The sequence below is a fragment of the Mus caroli genome, unplaced genomic scaffold (genome assembly GCF_978045245.1).
Source record: "Mus caroli unplaced genomic scaffold, Mus_caroli_1 scaffold_7, whole genome shotgun sequence".
Lineage (NCBI taxonomy): Eukaryota > Metazoa > Chordata > Mammalia > Rodentia > Muridae > Mus > Mus caroli.
The window spans coordinates 64,164,978-64,181,701 of NW_028227262.1; the positions used below are offsets into that span (position 1 = coordinate 64,164,978).

General features: G+C 48.9%; 1 protein-coding gene and 1 long non-coding RNA gene across 2 annotated transcripts; one reads left to right on the forward strand and one right to left on the reverse strand.

Moving 5' to 3' along the window:
* Positions 1–2,205: 2,205 nt before the first annotated feature.
* On the reverse strand, positions 2,206–12,150 carry LOC147003941 (uncharacterized). Its single transcript, XR_015047611.1, has 3 exons — positions 10,679–12,150; positions 9,069–9,996; positions 2,206–6,376 (listed from the first exon to the last, which is right to left on the reverse strand). It is a non-coding gene; the product is annotated as an uncharacterized LOC147003941 (long non-coding RNA).
* Positions 12,151–16,307, forward strand: LOC110295675 (sepiapterin reductase). Its single transcript, XM_085840479.1, has 3 exons — positions 12,151–12,610; positions 12,942–13,232; positions 15,701–16,307. Exons 1-3 carry the CDS (start codon positions 12,304–12,306, stop codon positions 15,889–15,891), a joined length of 789 nt encoding a protein of 262 aa, XP_085696605.1. The 5' UTR covers positions 12,151–12,303; the 3' UTR covers positions 15,892–16,307.
* Positions 16,308–16,724: the final 417 nt, after the last annotated feature.

Consider the following 16,724-nt stretch of genomic DNA (forward strand, 5'->3'; position numbering starts at 1 on the left):
CATATTTCACATGACTTTATTCCTTTCATTATGTTGGAATGTTGATTTATATTAACTACACAACATGAGCAATCTCACAGTGACATTTCCATACGTGTACAGGAAGAATATTGACCACATCCCCTGATCTCATGGCCTCTTCCCCGCCCCTTCCAAGTCTCTCCCTGTTTCCCTTTCTTGTTCAGACCCTTACTTTTCAAGTAAAGGCCTAGTCACATCAAGTCTTCCTGTTCAGAGGACTGACAGGATGGTGTCCTAAGGAAGGGCACTAATGTGTCTCCATGCTTTAGCAGGAAGCCTCCTCCTACCTGGTTATCATAGGATCTTCCTAGCAGTTCAAACGTCCTGACTCCACACAAAGTCAAAGGCAATGGTCAGTACCATTCTTTGACGCTAACTATGGAACTGGGCCGCTGAAAAGAATCCAAAGACAGGATAAATCTAAGTCTCAAAAGAGTCAATTTTGTACTCCAGGAAGAACTTTCCTTGGTGGGACACAACATAGCCTGTCCCTGCATCTACTTCGGTCCCTCTGTCTGCAGCTGTCATCCCATGGGGTACCTTCTGTATTAAGGAGGTGAATATGGCACGAAAGCTACTGTGTTATCAGGCACAGGAGGTAGAGGCAATAATGATATCAAAGCAAAGGATCAAGCCTGTGCCCTTGAGTTCTGCTGGCCAAAGAGCTCAAAGAACATGTCCAGGGACAGAAACAGACTACTGCTGGAATGGTCTGCCCAGCACTCCACAGAACCCACCTCCAAACACCTGTCCCTTTGGAAAAACGGGGGGGGGGTGGACTTTATGCTGACAAGGAGAAGCTCCCCAAATATCCAAGCCTAGGCTTGATAAAACTCTTTCCTGCAATCCCAATCTTTTCATCTTTTAGTGGTGAGGCAGGGGGAAGCAGAACCTTCATGGCCCAGCAACAAAACCCCTTTCAGGTTCCTTCCTGTTTTCCAAGGGGTTGCTGAGGAGTGAGGGTCTATCCTCTGTGACTTTCAAAAATTAAATATGTGATTAGAGAACTGGCAAGTAGGGCTCTGCTTCCCATTGCTGGACAGTACCTGTGTCTCCCTTTTGGTGTGTGATGGTTTAGCTTGGTAGACTTGCTAGCCAGTGCTTAGTGTGGAATGTGGAGACAGGTGCTGCCTCCAGGTGACGTTGAACATTTTTATTAATAATGTCCTTCTTAACCCCTGCTAAACTGCAGTTCAGTGCCTTTGGTGTTGTTATGGAACTGGTTCTGGGTGGGTCCTGTGAGGTCCCTTTAATGTGTAAAACTGATGACATCTGGTGGGAGGTACCTTCCTGTGCATGGAAATGGCTGACCACAGCCCTCACACCTCAGTCACTGATGTCATACTCACTTGTGTCTATGCCTGTATCATTCAGCGATCATTAATTTTTTAAGCATTGGGAATGAAGATCATGGAGAAAACAAAGGCAGTCCTTTCTCCTCTTTTGTTATCTTTTGTTTTTGCATTTTGGTTTCATGTGACAGGGTTTCCTGGGGCACAGGCTGGCCTCAGCATCACTGTGCAGCCAAAGATGACTTTAATGCTGATCCTTCTGCCTCCACATTCATAAATTTTATAATTACCATGGGCTCATCTTTATGGGACTCTCCTGACTTTCACTTTGTCTCATGACTCAGTTGACCTGGGAGGACTCTCCTCAGGCTGGGCACAACTAAGTTGATCATATCTAGATGTGTGATGTGTTGTCTGTGTCCTGCCAACATCCTCTTCAAACTTCAACCCCAACACAACAGTAGTAAGGATTGCGATCTCACAAGCACTAGAGACTTGCTACAGAGCAGAGCATGTGGCCTTTAGAAAGGGCTTATAGACTGATTTCATGCTTTTTCTTGACTGTCTCTGGGAATACATACACAGTACCATTTAGAGTTAGCAGCCCTGTGACACAATCAATCAATCTGTCTCTTGTTTTTGCGGTGCCAACATCCAGATGCATATAACATAACTGGGTTTTTAAAGAAACCAAAACTCCCACTACAGCTACCTGTAGTTCCACTTCCAGGGAATCGATGCCCCTTTATGACCTTGGGAGGTCATATAAATAAAACTATATAGAATAATTTTATTACTTTTTAAAGTTTAATGTAGTACCTTTGAGTGTGCTGTATGGGTTCCCTTAGAGGCCAGAGGTGGAGGATCTCCTGGAACTGGAGTTGGGGAATTGACCTGGGCCCTGAGAACCAATTGAAGGTCCTTTGCAGGAGTAGCAGACCTTCTGGACCCCAGAGCCAGCTCCCCAGCCTGGACACTGTGGGTTTTGGGGTGTCTGTTGTCTTACCCACTTCTCTTGAACCTGATTGTCTTGGTGCCTTGGCTCCCAGTGCTTGCTGACATCAGGTGAGAGGACTGTTGTCCTTCCCAGTGAGCAGCTCTGACTGTCTGTGATCCTTTGTTGTGCTCTTTCAGTTTGCAGTTGGTCCCTGTCAACCAGACCTATGTCATATTTTCTGTCTACTCCTTTGAAAGGTGTTTTGTCTTTCTCTTCCCCAGCATTCAAAGACCTGACTAGGTTGTCTGACACGTTTCTGACCTTTATTTTCTTGTCTTTTTGATGCAGGATAGTTTGTAGCTATAAACATTCTTTTGGGCCCGATTTTAAATGTTTTTATTTTTTAAAAAAAATTTCAATGCAAGTTTAAGTTTGCTTCTAGCCACATCAAGGAGAGCCTTATAGAGCAGGACCTGGCCCGAAGGCCTGCTACTCTATCAAGGAGAACTTCACCGCTGAGTAGAAGACGATGATGACCCTGGGCAAAGGAAACTTTTCAGTGGTCAAACTGGCTACCATGTGCGCACACTGACCCGTGTGGCTGTAAAACTTCTCAGGAACAGCAAGAAGTATGCCTCATTTATTACAAGGAAGTCATCACTATGAAAGCCCTTACCCATCCTAACCTTATCAAGCCGTTTCAAGTGTCCAGAGGAGAGAGGTCATGTACCTGGTGATGGGGCATGCCTCAGAGGGGAGTTTATTGTACAGCGTCTAAGAGTAGTGGTCTTTAGAGGAGAGGGAGGCTCGAAGGATGTTTGCCCACATTCTGCAAGCAGTGCATTGCTGCTGTGACCATCGCATTGCCCACAGAGACGTAAAGGCCAGCGACATTTTGATTGTCTGCAGCAGAACACCAATCTCTGTGATTTTGCCTTGGCTGCTAAGTGGTTCCTGGGTAGAAGCTGGTGGATTTCTGCGGTGTGCTGCTCCACTAGGCCCCAGAACACTTTGAAGCTGAGGACGATGAGGGCTGTCCCATCAATATCAGGAATTCAGGGGTCCTCCTCTTCCTCGTGGTGGCTGGGCACTTGCCTTTCCGAGGCAGGTCTCAGGTGAGGTGAGGTGGCAGATCATTGCTGCAAACTTCAGCATTCCTCCTCTTGTTTCAATCAATATTTTCCATGTCATCTTTGAACTGCTGATGATCGTTCCCAGCAGAAGGCCCATCATCCACCAAACTATGGCATGCCCCTTGGTCAGGGACAATGAGGCATGCTTACAATCGACTTCAGCAGAGAGTTACCCAGGCACCAGAACCTTGGCAGTGTCAAGACCATGAAAGTCATGAGGTAGAAGCCTGAGAAATCATTGACCCTCTGAGAGAGCAAAAATTCAACGAGGAGAGGGCAACCTACCTGGTTCTACAACAGCAGTCACCCAGGAGCAACTGCTCCCACTACCGAGGGAAAGCCTGGAAATGCATGCAGCCAGGCCTGGGAGATCTTCACACCTCCCCTGCTTCCTACTGAGAGCTTCTGAGCCTCTTCTCTCCACCTTCACCTTCTCCTCACCTTCATCTAAGCTCCAGGAGAAGGAGGAGGAGAATTCCAGATGGGGGCTGAAAGCATGCTATGTGCTGCCAGCCAACGTGGACCTAGCCTCCCCACTCTCCCACCTGGACTGTCCTGTGACTGACTCCCTCATAGGCAGCAGGTTGGATACCAATGAGAGTTTCTCACAGTCCAAGATTGTGTTATTTGGTAGTTTGACTGCATGTGTCCAGCCATCTTGAGTTCTATGTACCTTCCTTCCTAGAACAGACAAGAATGAGTGGAGCTCTGGAGATCCCTACAGGCAGCTAAGAGTGTTCCTCCTCTGGGGATATCTTGCAGAAAGAGACCATCATAGGGGGAAAGACCATCACTAAGGAAAAGGACATTAAACAGGAAGAAGCCACCATTCAGGAAGTGATCACCACTAATGGCCAGCCTCAGGATGCAGGTCCAGCTTCCCCTGGTAACCAGCATCGACACTGTGAGGGGATGATGAAGACAATCATAAACTGCCTCAGAAACCTGTGCTGCTGCCTGCCACTACCAAAGAGAAGTCAAGCCTACTGTAAGAACCTGAGCCCAAGGAAAGGGGATCGTGGAGTCACCCACAGGACCAGGTTCTCATTCATTTCATCCATTCATCCCCTTGTCCTTTGTGACAAATGATGAGTGTGCCCACTTCTGGCACACTCAGGAACTTAACAGTGTGTCACTTCAAAAAAACCAATTCCATAGAAACCCCTGAAAGGCCACCTCAAGCTGTGGAGCCAGAAGAGGACTGCAAAGATGCTGATCAGAGCAGGGAGAGGAGGAGGTGGAGGCATGGCCAAGGGAAGCAGAGAGTCCTTGGAGAACCCCTGGAGTGGTATGGCACTGCAGGGCCAGCCAAGTAAGTCCTGCGTGTTTCAAAGTCACTAATAGCCTCCTTCCTGTGTCTTTCTGCTTTGAATCCCTAAAGAGGACCAGCTCCAGCTCCATAGCTTGTGAGCCACGGGTTGGGGGTCAGCCTGGCTGAGAATTGGACAACCCCTCAGGGGAGCCAAGCCAGATGTCCAGGAACCAGTGTGGTCGCAGGCCCCTCCTGCACAAGAAGAGCTGTCCACCCCAGCACAGATCTGTCCAGGTAAAATCCCAGGCAGGAAGGGCTGGTGCTCACTGGGTCTTGCTCAGAGGAGAGGGCTAAGATGCAAAAGTGCCCTAAAGCTGTATGTGGAACAGTAGCCCATCCCCTCTCCCCCAGCCTAGGCAAACAGAGCAAAGGACACATCTCATCATGTTCTATGGGGCATGACTGTCCTTTGCTCCCTGTTTCTTGCAGGGAACATGGTCTTGTTCAGGAGGTAGCCTTCTCTCCCCAGAGAAGTCTCCCTAGTCAGCCTGTCCCACCTGCCCCAAAATGGGTTCCCATGTTGAGAATGAGGCCTGCAAGTGCCCATGTGGGACTCCTGTAGAGGACAGTCTCCTGCCAACGTTATATAAGCCTTCCCCTGCCCTCCCCACAAAAGCCATCACAGCTTACATTGCTTGAGTCCTCAGACCAAACTCAAACCACTTGTGAAAACCACAGCTGTGGAGTGACTCCAGGGGCACCTCCTGCCTCTTTGAGCTTGTGCCTTCAAAGCCACCATTCACATTGGCAACACAATTCCACACCTATCACCATGTGCCACGAGTGATAGTTATCATGATCAGGTTAGAACTAGAGATCCTTACGATGGGGCAGCGACTTTCTGTGGACCCATGCCAGAGGCAGGCCTCTACCTGGAGTCTGCACTCAGAAGGCCAAACCCAAAGGTTGCTTGAGTCTCTCTGAGTATTTGCAGGTTGCGTGCTCTTGCCCAGGTAAGCAGCCTTGCACATCCTTTGAGGGAGCTTCAGGGAAGCTTTCCCTGTCCCTCCCATGGTCACATCGGTAAGATGTCATCTCCTGTGTTTTTTCTCCCTAGACCGTGCCAACATCTGTCCCAGCACGAGGTGGAAAGAATCCTGTGTGACAGACATGGAAGGTCTCTTCAACCAAATGTCTCCCCAAATTTGAACACAGGACAACAGGGGATCCCCTGCAGGGATATCTGCCCAGTTCATCATATTGTCCCTGTGGTACTCTGCCTCTGTGAGAACATTCGTGTTTCTTATCTAGTCTGTCCCGTGAGCAATACTGAGTTCTCTTAGGACAGACATTTTTTTCCCTGCCTACCTGTGAAGAGATGGGTGTCTTATTCCACTCTGGCAGGAAGTGGCAGGAACAGGACCCCATGTTCCCCAAGGCACAGTGCACAACTCTAGGAAAGTTCCTTTCATAGGTTCTGTGCTGGCTGCAGCCACTGGACCAGGCTAGCCAAGCAGACAAAACCAAGGAGGACTTCACGGAGGCTCTGGCCGGCCTGGAGAGCTGGGCTCATGTCCTGATGAATCCTCACCATCAGGCACTGGGATATGGAACCTCTGGTGAAGCTCGATCTCTGTGTGTGTCTGTTTCTTCTTGTATGTGAACAAATTCCAGTCAGGCAGGTCTCACATGCTGTTTCTTAAACTGGGCTCCTAGGGATTCATGTAACACTGAAGATGGCCTTAGGTGGCAAACACAAAACACAAACATAAAATCACAATCGATGGAAAGAGATACATGAAATTAAAAACCACTATGCCCTGTCAAGTATCAAAAGTTCAAGGCCATTGTAGGCAAGAGTAAGTTTCAGGCTGAGTGGAATCCTGCCTGAAAAAGGACATGCACACTCTTAAATATTTTGAAATATCAGATCTGGTCTCTGGATCCGGGGAGACAGGTGTTAGGTAAAGTGTCACAGTGCAACTAAAGGACCCAGTGAAACCAGACAAGGTCCTTGTGTCCTCCTTGGCCTGGAGGTCCAGAGAGGCAGAAATGGGAGCTTGCTGGCCTGAGATCAGTAGCAAATCCTGTCTCCAAATTTATGGTGGAAAAGCATTTGATGATTATTCCTGTCCTACACATGTGAGGACAAATAGATACACACACACACACTCACACACACACAGACTCTCTCTCTCTCACACACACACAGAGACAGAGAGACACAGAGTCAGAGACAGAGAGAGTCACAGACACAGAGAGACAGACCTCTGTGGTCACGTGTGTATCATGCACATTTCAGTCCTTATAGCACTATCTAGAGTCCCCAACTCTGTTGTTACCCTTCCCTCCTCACTACTGACTGTCTATACTTTAGACTCACGCCCTTTCTTATCTTTACCAGTGAACATGGAGTTAATTCTCATGGTGACATAACTGTCAGGTCTTTCTACTGAGAAATGTTTTTATTTTCTGTCTCCTCTTGTTTTGACTCCAGTTTGCTGTGTGCAGACCAGGCAGCCAAGGATTGTTGGTCCTCCTGCCTGCCGCCAACTGATGTAGGGGAGATAGCTGTGCACCTAGCCCTCGTTATCTTCTTTTTAAATCTATGTAGCTGTGGGTTACCTGGAGTTTTGAATTCTCTCTCTCCCCGTACTAAATGTAGGGATTACACGATCTACCTGCCAAGCCCGGTTTACTTGGTTGTGGGGAAGAAACCCAGGGCTTCCTGCCTGCTGGGCAAGAGCTGTTCCAACTGAGGTGTCACACCTGGAGGTCAGGCTAGCCTGGGACTCACTCAGAAAGTGAGGATGTCCTTGAATTCTTGCTCTTCCTGCCTCCACAGTCTACACAGGTCTACACTGCTGACCCTGTGTTTCCTTTCTTCCTTCCTTCCCTCCCTCCTAGATGCCTTGTTTTTCCTACTGGGAGTATGTCCCAGTACTACAGATGTGAGCTGTAGCAGGACTTCCCCCTTCTGAAGCTGCTGAGCTGTGAGCTGGTGGAGGGAGGAACAGGAGGCTGTCCCAGTCTCATGCCATCCCAAGGAAACCCAGGTCAACATGCAGAAGTTTTCAGGACTGTCCCCTGTGTGGCCAGGTGGCTTTGCAGGTGTGTTCTGACTACAGCCTTGGGCTAACCTCATCTAACTTCTCCATGGAGCACCATGGACAGAAGAGAAGGCACAAGCCACCACAAGCCTGAGCTCAAACATGCAACTGGCAAATTAGGAAGATGGGGTCTCATGCCCACTGTTTGCAGGTTTAGTCCCCTCACCCCTTGGGCGATCTCATCCGCCTCACGTTTAGCCAGTTCTAGGGAGTTTGTGGATTTTTCCTGAGACTAGAAATCAGAGCTATGGTGAAGATGTATGCCTGTAATCTCAGGACTCTGGACACTTAGGTTGGAGTCAAGGTCTGTCTGGACTATATAGGGAGCAGTAGTCTAGCTTTGGTGGCAGCGGGAGACTTTAAAGTCAACAACAACAGGCCTAGTGCTATAGCTCAGTGCACCTAGTATGCAGGAGTCCCTGGGTTCTTGGCCAGCATCAAATCAAATCAGGTGGCTCATGACCAGAATCCTAGGATTGTGGGGTGGAGACAAGAGGAACAGACGGTCAAAGTCATCTAGAATGCGTGACATTCTTTAATAACAACTCCCCGCTCCCCTGCCCCAAATCTTATGCCCAAATCTGAGAAAAGTGACATGGCGGCTCACAACAACCACATATTCCTCGTGAATCAGAAGTCCTCTCTGTTGGAGAGAAGAAAACCAGGCATCCATATGTGCAGTCATTATTTCCTGGGACTCACATCTGGTATGGGCCTGAGCATCGAGTTCCTCCCCTGTGCACAGCAGTGAGGAGCTATGAAGTAACTATTCCCTGCTGGCCCTGTGGGAGGTGCTGGGGATCTGTGCAGCCCGTGTTCCTTGCTCTCCCTGTGGGAAGCAATAAGGACGTAGACATCCAGACATCCAGTGCTCCCTGGTAGTCCCTTGGGAGGAAATGGGGAGGAAGGTTTGGAGAGCATGGAGACACCAACCTTTGCCAATAAGAAGGCAGGAAGGTTGCTGGCCATGCAACCAGTCAGAAACGGATATTCTACTGCCCTCTTGTGGCTGTTCTACAGCAGCACCGTGTCAGTCAGTGTACCTGGTTTGCTGGAGTCTTTGCTTCAACTCATACCAACAATGGGTGGTGTGTGTGTGTGTGTGTGTGTGTGTGTGTGTGTGTGTGTGTGTGTGTGTGAGAGAGAGAGAGAGAGACAGAGACAGAGACAGAGACAGAGAGACAGAGAGAGACAGAGAGACAGACAGAGAGAGAGAGAGAGAGAGAGAGAGAGAAAGGGAAGTGCGATGGAAAATCTACTTAACATAATATCCTTCCTTTTTCTCATGCACACTATAATAAAGGAACAAAATTCCTTTCATACCTGGGCTGCCTGGGAATGTCCCTGGAAGAAGTCCCATAGACATACTGCTGTTTCTGGTCCTCAGGTCCTTAATGAGAGTTGGTTGGGCTGCAAGTCAAGAGTGTGACATCTGCAGCCTGGGTGAGACTGAGAAGCACAAGAAGGCTGGGATGATGACTCTTTCTGTGCAAACAATGCCTGCTTCCCATGTGAAATCTGAGTTTATTCCCCAGAGAAGAATCATCATGCTGGCCGAAGCTTGTCACCTAGCACTTGGAGATGGAGACAGAGACACCATATATACCCTTTTTTCCCCATGTTTTTTTGAGACAGTTCTTCTATATTGAGCTCTGACTATCCTATAACTCCCTCTGTAGACCAGGCTGGCCCAGATGCCACCGAGATCCTCCTCTTCTTCCTCCTGGTTAAAGTCGTGTACCACCACCATCCAGCTAGACAGGTGCATTTCAACCTCAATGGATTTGCAAAAGCCTGTGTCCCAAAGTCCAGGTGTCCAGCACCTGTGAAATGACATTTGAGCTTGAAGTACTTGTGTAGGCACACACTATGTATACATAAAGCTGAGCACACACATGCATGTGCACAAGGACACAGGTTAAATGTATCATGTGTGAGCACACTTGCATTATCCTAAATATAGCGATGAAGTCCACGATCGACTTAAGCCCCGGGTGTCCCTTTGCAAGGCCTGACCTTCCTGCAGGAGCATCCTGGTGGGTAAGACGTAGAAGATGCAGGCAGGGTGATAATGCTGAGAACTGCAGGAAGTTCTTCCATGGATGCTGGGTGGTTTGGGGAGGCTCATTACTACTGAGTAGGTTCCAATTGGTGCCTGGCAATGAGATCCCTGCTTTGTCAGCCCTGTGGGTCACCTGGATGTCTCACTTCCATGCAGCACCTCTCAGAAGCCAAGGCAGATGGCCCTGCACTGGGGCAAAAAGAAGGCCATGTGTATCAATTTCTAACATTAACAACCCTCACCCCTTAATCATTGCGTATTTCTTATATATTGGAAGTAAAATCACATTGTTAAATGGGCTTTTTGTTATATTGTTTTGTTTTGATCCTCCTGTCCCAGCTTAAATTACTGAAATTACAAACAGCATCACCAAACTCTACCATTTTGTTATATTGTTCAAAAGATGAAACTGGGGCTGGAGAGATATGGGAGTAGTTAAGAACAGTAGGCTACTCTTCAAGAGGATTGGTTTTAACTCCCACTAGCCACATAGCAGACTGTGTCTGCAGTCCCTGGGGAAGCAGAGGCCCTCTTCTGGCCTCCACTTTGCATTGCACACATGTAGTGCACAGACATACATGCAGGCTAAAACCCATATGCACAAAAAACAAACAAACAAATAAAAAGATGTTAAAAAGATACTTTTAAAAAAGAGATATAAGGCCTGAAGAGATGGTTAAGAGCACTGACTGCTCTTCCAGAGGTCCTGAGTTCAATTCCCAGCAACCACATGGTGGCTCACAACCATCTGTAATGGGATCTGATGACCTCTTCTGGTATGTCTGAAGAAAGGGACAGTGTACTCACATACATTAAATAAATAAATGATTTTTTTTTAAGGAGAGATGTAAACAGGACCCTGCATGCTTACTTTGGTTTAAGAAATTCTTCTTTTCCTGGCTTTGTCTGTATGTCTGTGTGTGCTTATTCCTCTGTCAGCGGATGAGTTGGGGGTGGAGGCCAGAGGACAATGTGTATAGTTCTTTGTGCTTGTCCGTCTTTCAAAAAGTTTTGGTTTTGTTTTTTGTTTCTTTTATTTTGTTTTTGTGACAGAGTTTCTCACTGTGTAGCCCTGCCTGGCCTGGAACTCACTCTGTAGACCAGACTGGCCTCAAGCTCAGAGTCACCTGCTGCTGTATCCAGACAGCTGGGATTAAAGGTTTCATTGCAGCCATTAAAGGTTTCGTTGTATAGCCCGGGCTGTCTGTCCTGGAACTGGCTTTGTAAACCAGGCTGACTCAAACTTACAGAAATCCTCCTGCCTCTGCCTCTACCGCCTGTGTGCTAGGAGCACCACCATTGCCTGGTCACACCTAGTGTTTTTAATGTCGGTTCTGGGGTTCAAACTCAGCAAGGACTGCATGATGGCCTTGAACTCACTATGTGTGTTGAAGATCCTTCAACTACTTTGGAAATAAGATAACAAACCCAATAGATTAGTGGTAACTAAGTAGTTTTAAATATACAGTTCTGCTGAAAGGGAACTTTGGCATAGAGAAAAGGCATTAATGACTAAGGTGTTGATTTGGCACAAGACAGTGTTTTTAAAAAACCTATAGAGAGACATTCCGGCCCTCTTTTCATATAGGCCTATAGGATTTGCATCGCTCTAGGTCCCCTATCTCGTTGGCCTAGGACAAAAGCCTCATCCAATAAAAAAATTGGAACTTGAGAATGGCCCCTACTGATTGCTGGTTTCCCAATCTGACCAGGCTAAGTGACTAGTCCTACCACTTGAACTTTCTGAAACAAAGAGGGGCTAGCCGCTAGCCTGCCTGCCTGTAATTCCGATGGCCTCTAGCTCACCTCAGACTAAAAATGGATCAAAGCAATCTCTATGCCTTTCTCTCCTGTCCTCCTCAGACATCTCCAGAGAGCTGGGATTTTTTTCTTTCCCATTTGAGCTTATAAAGTTGTTTCTAGAGTGCATGACACAGGTTAAAGGATAAGGTTGCTGTACACAGGTCGCAAAGAAACAAGTGTTTTCACTGACGGTGATGAGTCTTGTTCGTGAGATTGTTGTGATTCTCAGCCTTTCTCTTCCCCTGTGTGTGCTCTTCATTTTCTGGTTCTGTCTGCCTAGCACCTCCTGGGAAAGCTGCTGAGCTCTTCCAGAGAAGGCTTCTGTTAATCAGAATGCAAAGGGACCACAAGCTCGAATCAGGCAAGGACTTCATCCAAGGCTGTCACTGGTCTCTAACTGGCATGTCCTGTATGGATAAAGACAAACCAACCCTGGAGGAGGAAGTTAATCCTGGAACAGGGTAGAAATTGAGAACGCGCCTCCCAGAAAGGGGCTGAGTTTGTGGGAGTGGCGCTCAGGGGGAACCCGGAAGCGCTGGGAAGGGGATTGGGATTTCCTGCCGAGCCCAGGCTGCCTGGCTTTTTTCCATCCAAACACCAGTGGATTCTGGCCCGAACTTCCGCCGTCCAAAGCCAAGGATAGGCTCCGCCCCGTCCTGGTTAAGTAGCTGCGCGTGAGTCTGAGTTCCAGGCATGGAGGCAGGCGGGCTGGGCTGCGCTGTGTGCGTGTTGACCGGGGCCTCCCGGGGCTTTGGTCGCGCCCTGGCCCCGCAGCTGGCCCGGTTGCTGTCGCCCGGTTCGGTGATGCTCGTAAGCGCACGCAGTGAGTCGATGCTGCGGCAACTGAAGGAGGAGCTGGGCGCTCAGCAGCCTGACCTGAGAGTGGTGCTGGCAGCCGCCGATCTGGGCACCGAGGCTGGCGTGCAGCGGTTGCTGAGCGCGGTACGCGAGCTCCCGAGGCCCGAGGGGCTGCAGCGCCTGCTGCTCATCAACAACGCAGGTGAGACTCCCGTCCAGACCTGGGCTGCGAGCTCTTACCTCATAGCCTTTTGGGTAGGTGAAGGGCAAGTCCCTAAAGTCCAAAGTCCAAGAGGAGAGAGGGTGTATCAGTGTCACTACGGGGCGACAGTGCCTCCTGGCGGATGTGTGAGTCAAGACCTTTTGAACAAATCCCTCTGCTTTACTAAAGAGCATGCAGTTGCATTAGGGGTGTCTGCAGAGCTGGGACAGAGGGATAGCCTATGGGGAGGAACTGTGGAAGGCTGAGGGAGAAGAGTGCCCCAGTTGTGTCATTTCTTTGGTCCTTTTTTTTTTTTTTTTTTTTTTTTCAGGCACTCTTGGGGATGTTTCCAAAGGCTTCCTCAACGTGAATGACCTAGCTGAGGTGAACAACTACTGGGCTCTGAACCTGACCTCCATGCTCTGTTTGACCTCCGGCACCTTGAATGCCTTCCGGGATAGCCCTGGCCTGAGCAAGACTGTGGTTAACATCTCATCTCTGTGTGCCCTGAAGCCCTACAAGGGCTGGGGTCTGTACTGTGCAGGGAAGGCTGCCCGAGACATGCTCTACCAGGTCCTGGCTGCTGAGGAACCGAGTGTGCGGGTGCTGAGCTATGCTCCAGGTAGGTGGGTGCTCCTGACAGTGCTGTCCCTAGGCTTAGCTGGTACCTTTCTGGGGGCTAGGCAAGGAGGGGAACCAGATCTATATTCTCCGTAAAGAATCCAAAGGCACTTTATATGCCCCAGTACAGGGGAGTGGGAGGGTAGGGGAGCAGGGCAGAGGGAGGGTATAGGGAACTTTCGGGATAGCATTTGAAATGTATATAAAGAAAATATCTAATAAAAAATAAATTAAAAAAATGTGACACACACACACACAAAGAATCTAAAGACTATCGGGCCCCTTCTACCTCTGGTAATGACTCCTCACTTCGCAAGAAAAATACAGACTCCCAAGAAGTTGGAGCAGTCAGGGGCAGAGGTACTCAGCCTCAGGAGTTGTCCGATTAGCAGGTGGGATAAACATCCAGACATATAAAATGAATTAAGACTAAAACTAAAAAAACAAAATGCCTTTATATGTGCAGCTGTCTGCTTTTGTCCCTCAAGGGACACATACTGTTCCTCCATGTGTGCCCGACACCCAATAAAGCTGTATGGAGGATGGACACATGGAATGTTCAAAGACAAGCAAAGAGATAGTGGTGAGCAGCTCAGACTGAGCCGCGCTGGACTCTGAATGGAATGCAGAGGATGCTAGCATGGAGAAGACAGGGCCACTGTTCTTATGGACATTTAAGGGTACAAGGACTTCTGAGACCTTGTCTTGTCCCTCTAGCCTATTAAGATGCCACTGTGCCTTTCTTCTAAACTTGTGATTTCTGCTTTAAAGGTAGCAACATGTAATAGAATGAGCAGCTAAGGGGTGAGATCCAATTGTCTGTACCTCATTGGACTAGGACAGGATTCTGGAGACACAGGCAAAATGGTCTGTCTAACGCTGGAGGGAGGCAGTACCAGGATCTAAGCTTGCTTCTAACTTCTTGATCTATTCTGCATTTCCTCAAATTATCTAGCACCTGCCCTATGCACACATGCAAGATATTTCTTGTTCCAATATCCAGCTCACCTGCTCTGAGCTCAGCCTAGGCTCCTTCAGTCAGCAGCGATCACATGTAAACCATAGCCAGGAGGGGAGCCAGTTCCAGAAGGGCCCAGAGCTAAGTTAGCTCTCTGGAGGCTGCCTCAGTTTTCATGGAGGAACTGAGAACCTCCCCCAGAGCCTGGAGACAACAGGGGCCAGCCTAGTTTTCATTTCAGTCTCTGGAAGACTCTTCTAACAGGTTACAAAGGCGGAAATGTCTGTTAGGAAAGATAGCAAGCCTCTGCTCAGTGGTGCTCAAGGAGATAAAACTGGGCAAGGTAGAACAGTTGAGAATTAAGCAGAAGTTCAAAGTCAGCCCTGAGTACACAGCAAGTTAGAGGCCAGCATGGGCTACAAGAGAGTGTCTCAAAATACAAGGGAGCAAGAGGAACAAGGGAGGATCTAGCTAGAGGACTTTCAAATGTTAGCCAAGTGCTCTTCCAGTCCTTGTGATGTTTCTGCCCCTAAAACACCATTAAATTTTGGGAGGTTTCACCATTCCATAAGCAAACAGGAGACATTTTCCAGAAATGCAAGTAAAAGTGACAAAGCTTGTTAGAAAGTGACAGGTCTCTCTCTCTCCCACCCCCACTCCCTCTGTGTGGTGTATGCGCGCGCGCGTGTGTGTGTGTGTGTGTGTGTGTGTGTGTGTGTGTGTTTTGCCTGAATGTCAGTGGTTATCACATGTATGCAGTACCTGCAGAGGCCAGATGAGGGCAACATATCTGTTTAACTGGAGTCACAAATATTTGTCAGTTGTCTAGTTGGGACTGGGACTCAAACCCCAGTTCTCTGCAAGAACAGCAGCTGCTCTTAGCAGGGAGCCGTCTATCTCTCCATCCCATACACTCAGCTTTTTACTGGGGATTTGAACTCAGGTCCTCAAGCTTGTACAGGAAGCACTAGAGCAACGAAGCGGCCCATCCAGGGGTTGGGGAAGCTGTGCAGGCCCAGAAAAGTGCAGCCAGATGAATTTATCAGAAGGCTAGGAGGAGGTCTTGAAGTAAGGAGAAAACCAAGGTTGTGACACGCACCTAACTGCTTGTCGGGGTTTGAAGATGCTGAAGGTCTCACCTGTCCCCTGGTTGGCTGTAGGTGGAGTAGGGAACCTGCGAGGTTACCTATCTGTTAGTACAATGGGAAGTCAGCAAGCGGTGTTACCTAGACAACAGAGGATGACTTGATTTTGCACAATGAGACTTAGCTTTGAACCCAAAGCTCAGTCATAACGTGGGATGGCAGTCCTCACCTGCAGTCCAAGCACTGGACGACTAAAGTAGGAGGGTCCCCAAGTTCAAGAATACAGAGAAAAAACATAACTGAAAAGAAGAAAGACGTTTAACAGGCAACGTAGTAGAGCCTTGGCCAGTCCTGACTCGGCTCTACCCTCCACACACAGCAGGGACCTACAACCTCTGCTCCTGTCTTGTGCCTTCCACCCACCAGGTCCCCTGGACAACGACATGCAGCAGTTGGCTCGGGAAACCTCCAAGGACCCAGAGTTAAGGAGCAGACTGCAGAAGTTGAAGTCGGATGGGGAGCTGGTGGACTGTGGGACTTCAGCCCAGAAACTGCTGGGCTTGCTGCAAAAGGACACCTTCCAATCTGGAGCCCATGTGGACTTCTATGACAGTTAAGCTCATGTCCTGTCACAGTGGCCCCCTTCTCCCCTCACAAGCCCTGCCTAACACACATATAAGCCCTTCAACCCAGCCAGCAAGGAGCGGTGGACACTGCCAGTCATCGGAAGGCTTTTGCAGAGGCTTGGGAGCGAGCTGATGTGCACTGGAGTTCTCTGACCCCTGGAAGAACGCTTTAGAGGTGGGAAGAGCAGGAGAAGCAGAAACACTGGACAGATGAGGTTGAGGCTCTTGTCTGTGGTCAGTCTGTGGGGTGAGGAGGGTGGGCTCTGATGCACAGAGAGGATGGAGGGCATCACGTCTGGATGGATGCTCCTTGAACTTCATTTCTTTGTTGTACTGCCTGCATCCTGTGGTGTGCACTGGTCTTCCCTTGATTCTGGTCCAAATACATAGTTATGAGGCAGATGCAATAGAGTGTGGGCTGTGCTTCATGAATGCCTGCTAACCTCTTCTAACGGGCCCAGGAGTGACCCTGATTCTTCAGACAAGAACTTTACTGCTCTTAGTTTTCAGAGCAAAGGCAGAGAGCTGTCTGCTTTCTTTCATCGAGGTCCACATAGTGGTAGGCACAGGTCCAAAGTCATCAAGATGGATGTCCCGGGAGACCTGTGCCCTTCTCACGCTTCTGTCCACACTGACCCACCTGGGCTGACATTTCCCTGAGGGTCCTAGAACCCAGTCAGTGACTATCGACCCTCAGCGCCCAGCACACAGCAGATAGTGCTGACCAGTGAGTGCTGCTTTGATAGCCACTTCACACCCTGCCCACATGGCGGTGCTGTGAAAAGGTCCCAGCTCCCATGAAAAGCCCTCTTGGCACTGTCCCT

What these genes read in the sequence shown, in the direction of transcription:
- LOC110295675 (XM_085840479.1), top strand. Translation starts at nt 12,304, where the DNA reads ATGGAGGCAGGCGGGCTGGGCTGCGCTGTGTGCGTGTTGACCGGGGCC. An exon ending in GCTGCTCATCAACAACGCAG is followed by an intron (nt 12,611 to 12,941) that starts GTGAGACTCCCG and finishes TTTTTTTTTCAG; the next exon opens with GCACTCTTGGGGATGTTTCC. An exon ending in GGTGCTGAGCTATGCTCCAG is followed by an intron (nt 13,233 to 15,700) that starts GTAGGTGGGTGC and finishes TCCACCCACCAG; the next exon opens with GTCCCCTGGACAACGACATG.